The sequence below is a fragment of the Lates calcarifer genome, linkage group LG5 (assembly GCF_001640805.2).
Source record: "Lates calcarifer isolate ASB-BC8 linkage group LG5, TLL_Latcal_v3, whole genome shotgun sequence".
Lineage (NCBI taxonomy): Eukaryota > Metazoa > Chordata > Actinopteri > Centropomidae > Lates > Lates calcarifer.
This window is the reverse complement of record NC_066837.1, coordinates 17,059,116-17,076,269: the sequence shown is the minus strand read 5'-3', so window position 1 is coordinate 17,076,269 and position 17,154 is coordinate 17,059,116. Positions and strand designations below refer to the sequence as shown.

At 40.8% G+C, this 17,154-nt stretch overlaps 4 protein-coding genes across 19 annotated transcripts in view; 2 read left to right on the top strand and 2 right to left on the bottom strand.

The window, feature by feature from the left end:
- The window catches only part of nfixa (nuclear factor I/Xa), a 135,668-nt gene extending 129,596 nt beyond the window's left edge, over nt 1-6,072 (top strand). For all 15 annotated transcript variants that reach the window (XM_018664959.2, XM_018664968.2, XM_018664965.2 and 12 more), the window contains one exon: nt 1,067-6,072. In XM_018664959.2, the coding sequence (XP_018520475.1) occupies nt 1,067-1,081 (15 nt within the window). In that variant the 3' untranslated portion in view covers nt 1,082-6,072. The remainder of the gene's footprint in view (nt 1-1,066) is intronic.
- Nucleotides 6,073-7,158: 1,086 nt separating this feature from the next.
- LOC108875824 (proline-, glutamic acid- and leucine-rich protein 1) lies at nt 7,159-8,852 on the bottom strand. Its single transcript, XM_018664978.2, has 4 exons — nt 8,671-8,852; nt 7,568-7,739; nt 7,370-7,492; nt 7,159-7,283 (listed from the first exon to the last, which is right to left on the bottom strand). The coding sequence occupies exons 1-4, from the start codon at nt 8,850-8,852 to the stop codon at nt 7,218-7,220; spliced, it is 543 nt and encodes a 180-aa protein (XP_018520494.1). The 3' UTR covers nt 7,159-7,217.
- A 121-nt stretch (nt 8,853-8,973) lies between these two features.
- rnf11a (ring finger protein 11a) lies at nt 8,974-13,902 on the top strand. 2 transcript variants are annotated; one of them, XM_018664980.2, is made up of 4 exons: nt 8,974-9,123; nt 10,278-10,610; nt 11,336-11,508; nt 12,093-13,902. In XM_018664980.2, exons 2-4 carry the CDS (start codon nt 10,512-10,514, stop codon nt 12,262-12,264), a joined length of 444 nt encoding a protein of 147 aa, XP_018520496.1. In that variant the 5' UTR covers nt 8,974-9,123; nt 10,278-10,511; the 3' UTR covers nt 12,265-13,902. The 2 variants fall into 2 exon arrangements, with proteins under 2 accessions (XP_018520496.1, XP_018520495.1); XM_018664979.2 differs by having other exon boundaries at nt 9,013-9,158.
- An 841-nt stretch (nt 13,903-14,743) lies between these two features.
- On the bottom strand, nt 14,744-16,867 carry LOC108875822 (heme oxygenase). The gene is made up of 6 exons (XM_018664976.2): nt 16,707-16,867; nt 16,505-16,561; nt 16,063-16,174; nt 15,749-15,964; nt 15,369-15,641; nt 14,744-15,236 (listed from the first exon to the last, which is right to left on the bottom strand). The coding sequence occupies exons 2-6, from the start codon at nt 16,552-16,554 to the stop codon at nt 15,048-15,050; spliced, it is 840 nt and encodes a 279-aa protein (XP_018520492.1). The 5' UTR covers nt 16,555-16,561; nt 16,707-16,867; the 3' UTR covers nt 14,744-15,047.
- Between the last annotated feature and the right edge of the window lie 287 nt (nt 16,868-17,154).

The window sequence follows — 17,154 nt, the reverse complement described above, 5'->3', positions numbered from 1 at the left end:
GTTAAAGATGGGGTGATCCGCTACTCTCCCCGGGCCGAGGCCTGTGGAATGTCAGAGGCAGCCAGAACAGCTCAGCCTGTGCCAAAGCCTCACTCTCTGCCCTCTTATCAAACTGAGAAACTGGATCCCTGGAGTAGCTGCCCTCAATAGCTTTACAGTGTAGCCTGAGACCACTCAGGCCCACAGAGCAGAGACATATTAGGAGGATCGCCTTACATGTAAACTGGTAGCGCATGACAGAGCAGTTATAGTCTTGTGTTTGCTCACTGGAGAGCCATTCAGACGCATACAGAAACTGCTGCCCTAATGCTATTTGTAGCTCTGAAATAACACAAGTGTTTTTAATGAGTAAAACACCAGAGTCAGCCCTCTTAAAAGCAGCAAGTGGTGAAGTTGAGGTGGTAACTTTTTCGACACTGTACGGGACAGCTGAGCTCAGCAAGTACATAAGTGAGGGAGAAAAGGAGTAGTAGGTGGCCACCTAGTGGATGAAGAGTTATTTATTCAAGCGGTTCTTCGCTTGTTTTTCCTGTGATCTCTTAAGACAAATCAATGTCTGCTTGTGGACTGCTTTTTTTTACTGCTTGCAGTGTGCCTCCTAGTTGTGAGCAATTTAACAGAGTATTTTTTTTCTTTTTCATTTCATTTCAAGAGGCATCAAGAAGTGACATTAGAAAATAGAAAATCAGTATATAAAAACGCAAAGATTAGAGGAATGTCTAAAAAAACAGTTTGGTGTAGCAGCAGTTTTTTTCTGGTTTCTATTAGTCATCATGCAACCTCAGATTTATCACTGTTAGGAGTCAATAATATACACCATGCAACTAAGTTAAGTGTGTAAGATGCTGTTCTGTGTTTATACGTCACACCTTTTCATTCTCTGTTACTTCTGCGTTCTTCATTCATTACAAGTGTGTGTTTTCTTTTCTGTATTTTTCCCTACCCCATTTTTTTTTTCGTTTTTTTTTTTTTTTTCAGTTCACGACTGATGAGAATCAAGGCTGAGTCTACATGAAAATCTGCTAATGTTGTTTAAAGAGTAATTTTCTTTTCTTTTTCTCCACAGTCCTGGTTCCTCTGACAAGGCCTCTCTGAATCAACAGCTAAAATTGTGTCATGAAAATTGGAAATTTGAAAAACAAACACATCACTGCTGATTAAGAACAGACTGCTGACACTAAAAAGGTCTTTCTCTCTCGCCAACACTATTCAAAGTACTACTACAGAACCCGAAAAAAAAAACCCTCCCCACCCCTCCCCCACCCCCCCAAGAGGACTCTCAATCCACCACAATTTGAACAGGAACGTTCATCCCCCTTTATCCAGGAGGCTTAAATGAGATTGAGTGGACAGACTCAGAATGCAAGGAGGAGGAAGAGGAAGATGAGGAACTGTCTCACACACTCACACACAAACACACGCACACATACACATACACACACACCACAAAAATGTCAGAAAGGAAATGCAATATGGTAACCTGACAAATGACCAATTATACATTTGTTGTTTCTTTTTTTATGTTTTTTTTTTTTTTTCATTTTGTTGTCTCCACAATGAAACTCCATGCATTGGCTGGGAGATCCAAAAAGTAATGATAATTGATGAAGTCGGATGCAAGTTGAAAAGATTTCCTCCCATATTGCACGCCTCCATATCTACATATTTCTCCACCTGCCTCTTCTTCAGGTCCATGGTCCCATCCAAACCCCCCACCCCACCCCCATCCCCACCACACCACCTGGAGCTCAGCGCTGCTCAGGTTCCAGACCGAAAAACAACTGCAGCCACATGCCTGCGTGTCGTCGCCACACTCTGCCGCTTCATTCGCTCAGCCCTGAGCCTCTTTCATTTCTGATTGGCCAATCATGGTGACACCATCCGATGGTGTGACATATATGCACTAAGTGGCTGGTCTTTTGTTTACCTGTCAAAGTATCAGGGCGTCCTGCTGTGGAAGAAGTGATAGCCATGAGGCGAGTGCGAGCGAGTGAACACACAACAGACAGTCATAACACTAACTCTACATGTGCTCTTTCGTCCCCTCACCTATGCACTATTAATTTTTTTAATAAGGGATGAACAGTATTGCACATCGATGGTCAGATGAGCGATTAGAGAAGTGAATCGAGGCTGGCTGCCACCGCAGGAATGTGGCTGCACTGACATTTGAGTCTGGGCCCTGAAACATGCAGCGAGTGCACGCTCATGCTCACACACAAACAAACACGCGCGTACGCTTGCATACAGACCATCCTCTCCAGAATAGTCTGTCACACAACCACTCACAATATCATCTCGTTATTATTCAGACATGGAATTTAATTTACAGGAATGCACACGCAGCATCAGCTTCATATTATTAGCTTTCATTTTGTTTGTAGGTGTTTTCTTGCAACTTTTTTCTTTTTCTTTTTTTTTTTTTTTTTTTTTTTTTTGCCGGATTTGGTTTTGGTTTTGTCTCACTTGGGTTGTTTTAACCTTCTCTTGCATGTCATAACATTTTTTTTCTTTAGTTTGCAGTAATACGTTAAGTGTCATGCTCGAATTTCAGCGAAACAGATTTCAAACGAAACAGTAACAGCAGTTTCTCGAATCTCTCTCACGTATGGACAGCACAGTAACAACAGCTCATCACATGCATCCCTTGCATTGCTTCACCCTGTATCCCTTAGTTCAGTCACAGGAAAACCCAGAGGAATACACGCACACATTCACACACAGACACACATATAAAAACATACACTAACACCACCAATCACCTGACACAAACTAATAAAGGGAAGCCTTTATATTTGGTTCTCCAAACTGCCTTTGTTAATGGTTTTTCATTCACTTTAAGATTTGTCTTTTTAATTTGAGATATTTTTTTCTATGTAAATGTTCACAATGAAATTGCTATTGGTATTATTTTCATCATGACACAATCCAACAAAAGCCGACCTCACAAAATAACTGGACTGCCTAGCTGTTGGTTCTATTTTGCAGGGATAGTAAACAGGGCTGAGACCCTGTTCTCAGCCTCTCTAGTAACATTAGCTCTATGTACTAAAACCATATATCAAGACTATAACAATATATGAAAGTGCCTCTGTATTCCCTTCATGCAATTAGTAATAAACTTGACTTCAGGTTCTCTTCCCACATATAAGCTAAAGCTACGGGGAATGGTAGCGTTGGTGCATGTGGAAACCATTGGCCTAGGACAGATCTTTATAGAGGACTGCAAACTTTTTTTTTTTTGTAAAGACAGAGAGAGAGATCTTATACATATATATTTATGATATATGCTCCTTTTTAACTTTTACTACATGAGCTTGTTGGCAGTCTAGTTATTTTCTGAACTCTCACCCCACCACCCCCCACCACCTCCCCTCACAACCTGTTTCAGTAACATCATCTTACTGTTACCAGTACGAATCAAACGACACACGCCATCGCCATCTGCAGCGCAGCATTATAATACCTAGATGAACATGTCAAAAATCGACAGTAGGTTTGAAGAAAAAAAAAGTGTTTGTTTTTTGATGGAAAGTATTATTATTGAAAAATATGTGTCGATTGAGCCACGTGCAATGCATTGGGTAGATCATTGTGTTTGTCTGTTAGAGATTTTTAAGAAAGCTAAGAGAAAAGAGAAAAAAAATGTATTTGTTTCAAGTCCGTAAGCTCCGGGACTCTAAACTAGAGGGCCATGAAAAATCCTAGTCTTTGTAAGTTGGGGGTATTTGTTTTTATTTCCTTTTGTCTCTTTTTTAATGTTTTATGTGTAATCATTTGTTTATAAAAATGTGGGAGGGCTGAAGGAAAAAAAAATTCTACACAACTTCAGAAAAAAATTCTCTATCATCAGATGAAAACTGGTGCTTTAACACTATAAAGTACATTCAGAACTATTATAAATGAATGGTAATGAACAAAAATAACAGACCATTTAGGAAACAGCATTATTCCTCTCTCTATTTGTATTCTTCTTCTATTTGTATTGAGTGGGGGGAGAGGTTCCTATTCCTTAAGGTTGTGACACAAAAGGCATTTTGGTTCAACCTTTAGAAAGAAAAAAAAAACCTATACTGTCAAGCCTAAGAAACTTCAGATAACTTACCCATGCACTGCCTGAAACTCACCAGCAAAAACAAAACAAAAAAAACCCTCCCAGTTTAATTCATTGTTCTCACCTGCATTGGCATAGTGACATGACAAGTTCCTCCCTGTGCTGTGGGAGATGCTTCACATCCAGAAATCTTTTTATTCCCATGATCACGTTAATATGTTTCTGAATCTAGAGCTGGATGGAGCTCAGCAGGGTTGTGTCGAGACACCTGAGTTGAAGTGGAAAGAGTGTTGAGTTAAGACCGTCTGTCTCCTGTGCAGATAACAGAAACAACTGAAAAGGGGCAAAAACGTAGCTTAAAATCAGGCATAAATATGTGAGGTTTGAACCATTTATGAAACAGGCAGCAAGGTGAGCCTCTCCCCTGTTCCACCCCCCTCCTCTGTAAATGACTCTTATAGTGCTTGTGCTGTAGTGTATAGTTTCCCAGCAGTTAAAGGTTGTCCCTTAAAAGTGCCTTTTGTTCACAGACTCCATTTTGTAATCCAGATCGCCCCTTTTTTTCGAAATGGCTCGAGGTAGCAGGTTGCCCCTGAGTGCCGCGAGGAGGGGTAACAGGTCGTCGCCCGCTCAGCGCTCAGGGACAACTTTTTCCTCTGGCTCGAAATAAATCCCCTCCATTGTACCTCCCCTATATCCTCTCTTCCTTTTCAAAAGCCGTATATATATATATATATAGTACAAAAGGAAACTGGTGTGAATTAGTTCTTTACTTTTTATTGATAAATAATGACAAAAAAATTTTTGAAAAGGCAAAAAAACTTGTTCTCGTTCAGCTCTTGCTTTTTTTCTTCCCCTCTGTCTCCACTGTCTGTTTTCTCTTAGACACTGGAGTAGTCTGTAACTGTGTGTCCGTCACTCTCCGTCTCTCTCTCTCTCTTTCTTTTCTCTCTCTCTCTCTCTCTCTCTCTCTCTCTCTCCTGCCCTCTCCGCTGTTGGGAGGGTGAAAAAAAAAATATTGCCGAAAAACTTTTGTCTGAGCAGAATGCAGTTAGCTCACATGTTATTCTTGTCTGTATGCTTCACATTGTATTACCATACCCATCTTCTTCAGCTTCTCCATTCAACAGCTAATGTAAGTGAACAAATTACGCTGACGGGCTTTTGGGGGTGTCCTTGGGTGGGTTAGGAAGGGACGACAGGGGTTCAGGGGTTTGGGTCGAAGAGGTTTACAGAGAAGATTAACGGGGTCGAGAGGGCTAGACGAACTGCTTTGGGATGTTGGAAAGGGGCTGCTTGGACTAGGATATCTAAGAGTTTGCTCTTTTGTTTTAGCTATTTATTTTTTGGCTTTGTTTTATTCCCCCCTTTTTGTTTCCTTTTAATTTGGATTTCTTTTTCATATTTGCTATCAGGGTATGCTGTCATTTAGGCTCTCTTTGAGGATGCCTTGGACTGTAAATGAAAGCTACAAGCACCTTATAACCGGACTTGTCCTGCATGAGGCTGAAAGAGGGGGGTGTTGCATTTCCAGGACATATCCCACATCCATTCAAATCAATCTTTTAAAGTGAAGTATTATTGTTCACGGCGGGTTTCACACACAGTGAAACTCTCAGCAGTATTAGCCATTTACAACACAACCAACCAGATAGTTAAAAGGCCAGCATGAACCTGATCTCTCAGATTGCCGAGGATTCAGGAAAGTCCCTCCATTTTTCTCCTCTGACCACCTCATGCTGGACTGCTCCGTGTCTTTGTTCTGTTGTTCATTTTGTTCTTTATCTTCTTAAGCGTGTATGGTTATTGGTGTAATAGGCAGCACCCTAGGCCCCCCTGACTCCCAGCTCTTCTACGCCTCTGTCTACACCCTCAGTGCAGCACCACTTCTTTGTGAGAACACCCCCAGAGCTCTAGGTGAAATGCATGTGTTAATTACAGTTTCTTTTCCATAAGAAGAAAAACACAGTTTGAGAAGAGCAGCACCTGATTGAATAAAAAGGATGTTCTTGACTGTACCATCCTGCTGTGCCATGTCTTTCTTTCTGCAGACTGGTGCCTGAGCAAAGAATGGAGCTCTGTGATGTCCTGTCATATGCCTGATATAGCAGACATAGGCTATGCTTATTAGCATGGATAGATTTCTGACATTTCACGGACACACACGGCCCCATGGTCCAGATTAAAATATCTTAACTACTGGATAACAATGAAACTTGATTTACTCGTCCATGGTGCCCTCAAGATAAATTCTACTGACTCTGGTGATCCACTGACTTTTCATCCAGTACCAGGAGCAGGTCAAGGTTTTCACTTATACAGTGAAAATGACTTTTCCTCTGACTGCTGGCATTCGATTTTGAGCAAAATGTCTCTGACTATGAACTGTAATAACTGTAGTTATCAGCTAAATTTTCATCTGGCATCAGGTCAAAATGTAAATTCTCCAGTTCTTGTGTTTGTGACCAAACACCTGCGAATCTAATAACATTCCCATCAGCCTCAGGTGCACTTTGCTAACAAGCAAATGTTAGCACGCTGGCACACTTGAACTAAGACGGTGAACATGGTAAACATTATACTGGCTGAAGATCAGCATGTTAGCATGCTGATGTTAGCATTTAGCTCAAATCACTGACTCTCACTAGACTCTTTGTTACATCAATAGGGGGGGAACTTAAGTATTTTCAAGTTTTCCTTGAAGCAGCAAAGAAGCAAAGAAACTGAATGTTCAGCACAAGTTTGAGTTTAATCTGGAACATTTTTGAAAGTGACAAATTTAAATTAAAAAAAACACAACAAAATGAGATGGCAACTATGTACACTCAAAGTGCCTTGACATAACCATAACCATTTTCATGGTTATGTTCTTTCAGTTCATGGTTTCTCAGAGGTACTGCAGTATATGAATGTATGAAAAAAGTAAAGTTCTAAGTGATCAATTCAGCTGCAAGTAATGACAATATTGATGATTGAAGTTTGAATTAACATGGTCAAACATCTTTGGTTTGGACATAAAGCAATGTGAGCAGTACTGGTAGAAAGTAGTGGTAAATGTGTGTGTCTATATGTCAGTGTGTGTATATATATATTATATATATATAATATAGATAGATAGATAGATAGATAGATAGATAGATAGATAGATAGATAGTAAAGTCTTTCAAGCCATTTGGCCCTCTCCAGATGGGTCTGTTTGAGTGGCTTGTTCATCTTGTTGCTCTGCCATCTTGAGACAGAAAGAAAATGAAGTTATCTCTTATATTTTATGTGATGGGAAAAGTGAAAAAGAACATCTACTTAAAGACAACCTACTTGTGGATGATTAAGTGCCTCTGGTGCGGGATCAGTCTCCTGCACCGGGTGGTATTTGTCCTCACTGTCCTCACTGTCTTCTTGTCCTTCTTGCACTTGAACAGGTAGCAGCACTTCTTCACCCTGGATGTGTGGAGGTTTCACAATAAGAAGGGTCTCACATCAACATTACCTCCAGATGCTGGAGGAGACACTTACCTGAGCATCAGTTAGAGCCTCCAGTGAAGGATTTGTCTCCTGGATGGGAGGGTACCCACTGTAAGGTATTGCTGCAGGCTGAGGTTGTGGCATAGGACGGGTTTTAAGAGCCTGGCTTCCTAGTGGCACTGGTGGCGGCGGTGGGGGGTGGGGGTGGAGGAGAAGCTGTGTCCTAAAAGTATGAAGAGTGACATTAGAGAAAGTACAAGACCCACCTTGTATCCAGGCTGGGCTTCACTGCACTGGCCTCTGTCTTGGAGCAAATTTTCTGACTTGCCTTTCTGGAAAGCTGAAATATGATACTGGAGTTGTTTGTCCATAAACTTAATGTGTATCTCATACTCAGGGCTGTAGCCACCACTGGGGATACAGTGGTCACGTCCATGGAAATCCGGAGGGTTAATGATAACACAAGGAGGTGTTTACATTCAACAACTGCAGGTATATTAAGCATGTCAGATTATTTTTCTAAGGCTGACTCAAATATTTTCAAGAATAGTTTTGATTATAGGCATAAAGACAAATAGATCACCACAGCTCCTGGGAAGATACCTGCTATCATCACTCTGTAATCTCTTTCTGTGTGTTCAGAGCTGAGATGCTACACATTAACTAATGTTTGGCAAAATGTAGCCTACAGTAAGTACAATTTAAGAAATACAATATGAATTTGGACCCATGACCTCACATGACCCTGAGTATTTCTACAGCCTTATGCTCCTTCTCTACAGACTGCTCAAATTTGAGCAAGACTTAGGCTATATTTTATAATATAAGATAGATCAAAATGAATAGTGGGCCTGTGTGTAAATAAATAACGATATCGTTGATTATATGTTGCATTTTGTTGTCATGGATACTTCTCTGAAGGTTGGTACTTTCCTGACTGTGATGAATCATGAGACCTAGCCTACGACTTGTGTTTTGCTACTTTGTCCCATACAGTGAATCTGGGCTCATCATACAACACTGTAGAAACCAGCAAGCTAACTATCTCAACTATAACAACAGTAGCCTGATTATGTCGCTAACCAAGCTATTTATTACAGTGAGTCACTGTGTATCAATCACTTTAACTTTTTAATTATTGTAAATCATCTTACCATCTCAGTTCTGTTAGTCTGTCCTCAATCAATACAAAAAAAATCCCGGATGAAATCGGAGCAGGACGGAGCAAAGACCGATCTGTAAAAATATCTCTCCGCTCACAACGTTTCCCGGCAAAAAAAAATAACGGTAACACGTCTCCCGTGTGTGTGTGTGTGTGTGTGGCTGTTAATAACATGTGGTGAGATCCGCCCCCGGTTCTTCTTCTTCTTCTTCTTCCTAATCAGGGGTGGCGACTAGATCCGTCTCGAAAGGAGCCAGGCCTGACCAGCAACAACAACAACAACACAGCAAGACTGATTAAAGACAACATATTAGTGTGCGTGTGAGTTAGATGCGCCCGAGTTGACCCCGATACCAACGTAGATAACGATAACACGAGATCACGGCGGCGGCTGTTCCTCTCCACCTACCGCAAACCTGCAGGACGAGATCTGATCTAACAGCTGGTTGGTTTAGATGCTGGATCAACAATACGACCAAGGTTTATTCTGTTACCATAATAAGTGTTGTGTGGTTTATAGTGACTTCTATCAGTCACAGAGGCTGAATATCAGAGGAGGAAGAAGAGGGCAATTCTTAAGTAAAAATGCCACAGTGTAGGCCTGCATATACTGAATTCAGAATCCTACTTAAGTAAAAGTATAATCGTATTGTATATAATACTATTAGCATCTAAATAAACGTAAAGTCCATAAAGTAAAAGTACTCATGTAGAATGGCCCATTTCACAATCATATGTCGTTTATTATTGGATCATAATTTTCGATTCATTACATCACTCTAATGTTGGAGTACAAAGTACAACATCTGCCTCCAAAATATAGCAGAGTAGAAGCAGAAAGCAGAATGACAGAGAAATTCTTAAGCACAATTTTGATGTTCTTGTACTTTACTTAAGTACAGTGTTTGAGTAAATGTGCATTCCACCACTGCTTATCTTATATTACAAAAACCTCTCATAGACTGTCATATGTCTAGTTCTAGGCTACAATATGAAGAGTGCTGATTTAATTCTTGATGCAACACAAAAACTTGTAACATGGATGTCAGGCCCTGACAGTCTAAATGTCTGACTGAGTAATAATGAAAAATACCAGATTTCCTACATGGTGCATATTATGACCATGGATTCATGTTTTGAATTTATTAAATGTAGTTTGAGAGGGACAGGTCCATCACTTAAGTCTTATCAGCTGATTTATACACAGCTGCAAAGTGATATTTTGACAGATAAAACATACTTTATACTCAGACTGTTATGTTGTATGAACAACTTGTTTCATGACCTTTGTCTTTCAAGATGATATCAAAAATTGAAAAATTATCCTTCAGTCAAAATCAGTCAAACCAAGTATCTTAATAATGAACATCATCATGATGTCATGAAACAAATGATTTGTTGACTTTTCACCACAAAATGCTGCAGGGACACATTTGTACTGATAACCAACTTTTTTACTTTTTTTAAGTCTTTTATTTTGAATGTGTGAGAATGTACAAGCTTGCTGATGACGCTATTTCCGCTTTGTGTTTTTCTTTTGTAAACACAAGAAGCCAACACAAAATCACGTCTTTGTTGGGGTTAAAATCTGTGTCACAGGTTGTTTCACCAGCCATTATATAACTCAGCATCAGGCCAGTGAGCGACGTCGCTTCTCCTATCCATTCTCCGTCCAGCTCCTCGTGGAACGACAACAAACTCTCGGCTAACAGCTAGCCAAGCTGACGCCAAGCCGAATCGTTCGGCAGCTAGCTAGCTTGGCTCCAGTTGACGCTCGCAAAGTGTCTGCCGGCCTTAGAAAGAAGTGGACCCTCTCATGGTGGTCTCAGTTCAATGGGGAACTGCCTGTTTTCGCAAGGCGCGGATGACCTGTCGCTGCTGAACGAGTCCGAAGGGGGCAGTCTGCCCGGAGAGCCTCCGCCGCCATACCAGGTGAGCAGCCCGGAGGTCAAGTTAAATACACTCCGGGGATTTAAGAGCATGTCACCCCATTACTTTAAATAATTCACTACCGTGTAGTCTATTAGTGAGTGATGGGGATTGTTATGTTTGTCATAATACTGTTGACTACAGTGTCTTACTCCCTATAAAGCAAACATACATTATTTAAACTTGGCATGGGTCAGTGATAGAAAAGCTGATATAGACATGCTGCACATTCAGAAAAGTACAACTGTAATCGTAATACAGACGTCAAAGCTATATGTTAAAATCTAATGACACCCTAAATCCCACATAATACTAAGACTTAAACAAACAAATGTTATGGGCAGTAAAAGTACCGTGAGGATGCTCTCAAAGATTATGCCATGAACACTTCTTATTTATCAGGTAATTTCATACAAAGTGCAGTAAACAGGGAAGAACCTAAATTAAATCAGTACTTAGAGTTGCTTTTAAAACAGCACCGGTGCACTTGCGCATAGTTTTTCAAGGTACTTTGCAGCATCTTGGAGAACTTGCCACAGTCCATCTCTGAATTTAGGCTTTTTGTATCTCTTAATGTAACCCTAGACTGATTCTGTTGTTGAGATAAGAGCTCTGTGGGGGGCACATCATCTTTTGCAGGACTCCTTCTTCAGTAAATGTACAATCCCCCTTCTGAGAGGACTTGCTTCAGAGATGACGCAGGTCGTCTTCTTTTCTTTCCTTTCCAGGAGCGCACACAGCCAGTGCCAGTGTACCATCCCACCCCAGGCGAGAGTCGTCTGGCCAGCCAGCTGACAGAGGAGGAGCAGGTCCGCATTGCCCAGCGCATCGGTCTCATCCAGCACCTGCCCAGAGGCATCTTCGACCCGGGCTCTGACCCCTCTGACAAGAAAGTTAAAGAGTGAGTCTTAGATAGGACAAGCTCGTCACATCTTTTTTGAATTTAATGTGCCATTTTAAAATAAAGCTGTAGCCTAAGCCCTTTGGATAGATAAGTTGTGGTGTGTGATCACTTAAGCACTGTAAGCACATCAAACACAGTCAAAGACTAGTATTCTCTCTGGCACAGTTTGTTATAGATTTTAACCAATCAGAAGTCGCAGCTGACTGCAGTCATTATTGGTCTTAATTCCGCACACTGCAAGTAAATTATAAAACTGCAAATTAAATACCGCAAAATATATTTATCTATTAAAAATCTCTTTTTTAAATGGCTTCAATGGGACAAAAAGTAATCTTGATTGGTTAATTTATTATTAAACATAAATTGGATGATCACTGATATTGCACACATATTGTAGTTCTACTTACTGTTAGCATTTAGAGAAATGAAGATATGTTCATTCTTAACAATGCTGGTGGAAGTGTTATTACACTCTGTTTGAAAATCTATAAAAGTGGTTAACCTGACCTAATTTCACAAGCAGATTTTCTTCATGGTCGAAGCTGAATAAGCAAGGTGTGTTGACTCTCTCTTTCCCACAGGTGTGTGATCTGCATGATGGATTTTGAGTATGGCGATCCCATTCGGTTCCTTCCCTGCCTTCACATCTACCACGTGGATTGCATTGACCCCTGGCTGATGCGCTCCTTCACCTGCCCCTCCTGCATGGAGCCGGTAGACGCAGCCTTGCTGTCCACTTACGAAACCAACTGAGCAGCCCCAGGTGGCTGCTCCTGCCTACAAGTAACTGCACCTTTTTTCTTTTTAGCCAAAACTGTCCTAGCTGTTCAGACAGGTAGCCAAGGTGATGTGGCATTATGCACATGTTTGGAGGGTGTTTTTAGGATGCAGACAGATGTTGAAAGCTGTGCCCTACAGTACATTGTACAGTACAGGTCTGACTCTTTGCCTTTAATAGTAGGACAATGTGCCAAATCAAGCTAGATGAAGAATATGGAAAGCTGTCCAAGTAGCAAAATATTACTGCAAAGTAATTTCACTTTTCTATGACTGACAGTCAATTTTCATTTGTGATTTTTTTATGGTACTTAAATGCATGTCACCAATGTCATTTACTTCCCCTTTCAAGACATAATGTGCAATATGTAATATCAAAGGAGAAAATGCAGGAAATTTGTCTTGATCAAGTGGACAGCATTGTTTGTCAGAATTGACCGTGTAAACATGAAGTGAAGTTACTGTGTTTTTCAGATGTACCCATGGCCTTGAATGTCACAAAAACACAGGCATCTCTGCTGAAATGCAAATCATCAAAATACAGAAAAATAACAAAAAAATTTCTGAACAAAGATATGCGAAGACGTCCCATGATCATTCAGCTTTTGAAGATATCTGAAGATTGATTCTGTTTTCTTAACTAGTGTTTGTTGTCTGGCCGTTTTTCCTTTGAAGCTGCTTTTATAAATCCGGATCTGTTTTTGCCTTTCCAAAATATGGATCCTCTCCTTAGCTTTGCCTCGGGTTTGTGCTCCTAGTTTTGTGTTTAAAAAAACAGTCCTCAATGTGTCCTTTTCATTGTTTACTCTCAGTGACATTTACAAAGACAAGATATGCTGTGCAGTCCCTCTTAAAGCACCTTGGGGTACCCCTCATCTGGCACTCTGTAGCTTATAGATTTCATAGATGATTGTGTGTTTTGATATATGTGTGAGTGTGTAAATGTGTGTTTTTTTAGGGGATGGTGGGTAGAGATTTGGCATGTTGAGGAAATGTTGTGAATTAACCCTGTTGGTTGAAAACCATGTTGTAGTTACCTCTACTACTTATTGTAGTTGGAAGCTGTTGGATTTTGTTTGGGTTGATGGCTTTCTTACAGCAGGGGTGATGCATTTCCAGAACTCCTGGGTCTGGTCAAACAAAATTCTTCTATCTTTTGGTATTAGACGTGTACTCTCTGATACTGACTTCATAATGTATAGCACAAACAAGTAAAATGGTGAGAGAGAAGCTACAACAGTAGAAAGGAATGTATCTTGAATGTAAAGTATTATTTCAGCTTTTAAATATTTGGACAGTATAAGTGACAATAAGAAGACATTTCTGATTTACTCAGGCTTCTGTGCCTTTTAAGGTTGAGGTAAGCCAATTTCCAGTGAAGTACAATCATTTCTGACAGGACTTTTGTTTTTCCTTTAGTTGTCCTCTAGAGGGAGGCAGATACCAGCACTGTACTGATTTGTGTCACTGTCAAACAGGCCTGGGATGAAATCAGACGTTTACTTTGGCTGCTGTTAACAATCATTTTGTGTTTTAATTTATAATGTGTGCTGCCAGTGCACAGGTTTTAGGAAAATCATGAAACACAATAAAAGTGAATACCAAATTTTACAATATGTGTATGATGTGCTGTTTTTTAAACGTGTGAAAGCCAAAGAGGTCACTGAGGTGAAAAAAACATGATCTTTTTGTTTGGCTAAAACATAGTTATTTTTTAAACTTATGTGCACGCAAGCATAAATTGTTTGTGACAGGATTAATTCACACAACAGCTGGAACACTGCTGTTCACACTGTCACTCCACTTAGCAGATTTATTCAGTTAAGTGGTTGTGACTCACCATTTCTAACAGCTTATTTGTACCAACCTACAGCAGACTGGGAAACATGCAAACGGGACAGCAACAACAACAACAGACTATTTAATGTATAGAGCAGTCCTGGACACTGTTGCAGTTAAGTGCAGTAAGTCTTTACTAATATGCTCTATCTGTTATATTGTTAGTTACACCTGTCACCACCACTTATGTATCAGCTTATTTCTGTGTTTCAGGCAAAACTGTCAGTGAGTGGTTTGATGGAACAGAAATCTAGATTGGATTTAATTATCGATTGTCTAATTTCATGAAAATAAATTAGTTAGTGCCGGTGCTCATTTCAGAAAGTGCTAGCCTGATGAAAAGAAGGCAAAATAACTGTGTATAGTTGACGGTTTACCAGCAGTTGTGCTCATTAATTGTACAACCTGAACAGGGAGTCTTTCCCAGAGTTTGACCAGGAACCATGGGCCAGATGAACAGCAGGCACATGGTCGGATGCCAAAACATTAGCGGAAATGTCAACCAGCTGGACCGTGAACATCAGCGGTGTCATACCCATTACAAGAAGATAGTATGTATGAACAGTGCCAACCCAAGCACAAACAAATGTTTTACAAAATTGCAAGAGAAAGAATATTTTCTTTCAACAGAATATTTTATTACAAAAATAACATATTTACAGTGTTAAAAGCATACATATTTCACTTTGCCTCATAACTGATTGAGGAAAAATTGTAGCATCAAAAAGCCATTCAGTCAATGTACATATAAATGTGGTTTTCTGTTAAAATACAAATATTACACAGTATTTTGTTATTTATAGACAGCTAAAATCTTACAGACTTAAGGTATAATCAGGTAAGGGTTTTCAATAGTTTTACAGTACAAAAACAAAACCTTATCAACAACAGACAAGTACATAGTATTTATTGTTGTGTCTCTAAAAAGCATAGATTCCCATACTGACAGTAGCCAGAGCCACAAAGAGTCCCAGGACCATCCTCAGCAGTGGGGAAGTGTTGATCATGGTTCCAGGGATCTGGAGTGTCGTTACTGGTTTGGAGTGTGCTGAACCATTGTGCAGCTGGTTTTCAGTGACACTGAGTAACTTCTGTAAATCATCAAAGACCTGTAAAACAAAAGGCAAGAACGTCCATCAGCTGCTTGTTACGTCATAAACGAATGCAAAGGAAAAGGTTAACTTGTGAGGTGAAGCTGTCTTTCAAAGTGACGCCTCTGCTTAACCATCACTGCTCCTCACCTGAATGTTAAACTCGAAGGCTCTGACGGCTTCCTCCAGCACGCCATTCCTCTCCTCCTCCGTCAGCTCCACGCTGTTCATCCGGCTGCGGTAGAGCTGCTTGAACAGGTTGGGGCTTGAGACTCCAGGGAAAGCAAAGAATGACAGACCCTCATTGCTCTTGAGCCCCATGGACTTCTGGGCGATTCTACCCAGGATCTGCCCTCCAGACAGGTCACCGAGGTAGCGGGTGTAAGCATGGGCAACCAGAAATTCAGGGTTTTCTTTACCAATCTTAAAAAAAAAATCGGTGAAGTAAAGTGTTAATTCAGTATCACATAGCAGACATTTAAATATGAATGAGTAATTCTGTTTACATACTTGTATGTAATGAAACATACCTGTCTGAGTCTGTGGCAGTATCTTTTAGTGGCTGTGGGGACAACAATCTTCTCTCTCCAGTCCTGGCCGTAGAAGTACTCCAGGTCTTTCTCGATGGACTCCAGCCTGGCCAGTTCAGCGGGGAAGTAGATGGGTGCGACACCGGGGTGGTTGGAGTTCCTGTCCAGCTCTTCCTCCAAGGCCTGGTAGATCTCGTAGAGTGAGCACAGGAGGAGCTGAGGAGGCGAAGGAGGAGAGGCGGTGTCAGACCAAAAACCACTGGATCCCAGTATCCGCCACAGGTAAAGATCTAAACAATTCGAGCAGAGCGTACCTTATACTGTGCAAGGGTGACTTGTCCCCTCTGGAAGCTCAGCATCAGTTCTGTGTTTTCGGCCCTGACGTGACTGTCCTTTGTCACCTTTTTGATTTGTTCAGACAGATCCCTGCAAGAGGAAATAAATTACGATCATTACAGATAGCTCAACTTTTACTGTTCTAAAAATAGGTGCTTTCTGATGAAGTGATGATTCACTATGGTTGCTATGGTTTAGCTTTAACAGTGCAGGGTGAGAGGGGTAGGAATGAAATAAACATACAAGGCCAGTATAGGACTCCAAAGTAGTTACATATGTGTACCTATAGATGTTTTTCTAGTGTAAGCAACCCGCAACTGATAAAGCATCACAAGTACAGAAAGTCTGCACATACCAGGGACTACATACTTAGGAAGGAGGATTTAGAGATACAAAAAAATGATAGCTGCTCATTCCTACCTGTCTGTCAGCTGTTCTGCTGCAGTCTGAGTCTTCTTCTCTGTCTCCATTGTGGACCTGAAAAAAATAAGAATGTCAGAAATATGTTATATGTTTATTGAACAAAAACCATCTTCTAGCATGATCATAATCAACACTGTGCAGTGATTCAAAGTATGGCCCCAAAAAAACAAAAACAAAACAGCAATGTGAATTTACTCACCGGTTAGGATGAAGTCCTTTAGGTTTGGTAGTTTGGTCTGTGTCCACAGTGATTCACTGTTTCCTCTCTGGATGTCCAGTACACTTTGTGCTCTGTGTGACTACTGTACGGTCCTCTCCCTCTTATATACGGTCCTCCTTTGTCTCCTCCCTCCGGCAGCTGAATGAAAACAGGAACACAGAGTCACAAACCCTCAGCTAAACATGATCTGGCAAGTTCAGCAAAAACAGTAGGAGGGACTGAGAGTTAACATGATGCAGCAACTCTGAGCACAGCTTGGGAAAGTGCTGAGGGAGGGACTACAGGACTACAGGACTTAGCGTGAGTAAGGAAGTTTTAGTACCGCCCTGGAAAACCAGAGGGAGGGGGAGAGCTAAACGTGACAACGCAACTTTGGAATTCCAAAGTTGAACCAGAGCAGAGGAGGAGCTGACTCTAAAACATGACT

Bases quoted from the DNA above. Each gene is read 5' to 3' on its own strand.
- LOC108875824 (XM_018664978.2), bottom strand. From the start codon at position 8,852: ATGTTATTAACAGCCACACACACACACACACACACGGGAGACGTGTTA. The intron at 7,493-7,567 runs GTAAGTGTCTCC...CCACACATCCAG, and splicing joins AGGCTCTAACTGATGCTCAG to GGTGAAGAAGTGCTGCTACC. The intron at 7,284-7,369 runs GTAGGTTGTCTT...TTCTGTCTCAAG, and splicing joins AGGCACTTAATCATCCACAA to ATGGCAGAGCAACAAGATGA.
- rnf11a (XM_018664980.2), top strand. From the start codon at position 10,512: ATGGGGAACTGCCTGTTTTCGCAAGGCGCGGATGACCTGTCGCTGCTG. The intron at 10,611-11,335 runs GTGAGCAGCCCG...TTTCCTTTCCAG, and splicing joins AGCCTCCGCCGCCATACCAG to GAGCGCACACAGCCAGTGCC. The intron at 11,509-12,092 runs GTGAGTCTTAGA...TCTTTCCCACAG, and splicing joins TCTGACAAGAAAGTTAAAGA to GTGTGTGATCTGCATGATGG.
- LOC108875822 (XM_018664976.2), bottom strand. From the start codon at position 16,554: ATGGAGACAGAGAAGAAGACTCAGACTGCAGCAGAACAGCTGACAGAC. The intron at 16,175-16,504 runs GTAGGAATGAGC...TTCCTCTTGCAG, and splicing joins GCAGAACAGCTGACAGACAG to GGATCTGTCTGAACAAATCA. The intron at 15,237-15,368 runs GTGAGGAGCAGT...TTTGTTTTACAG, and splicing joins CCTTCGAGTTTAACATTCAG to GTCTTTGATGATTTACAGAA.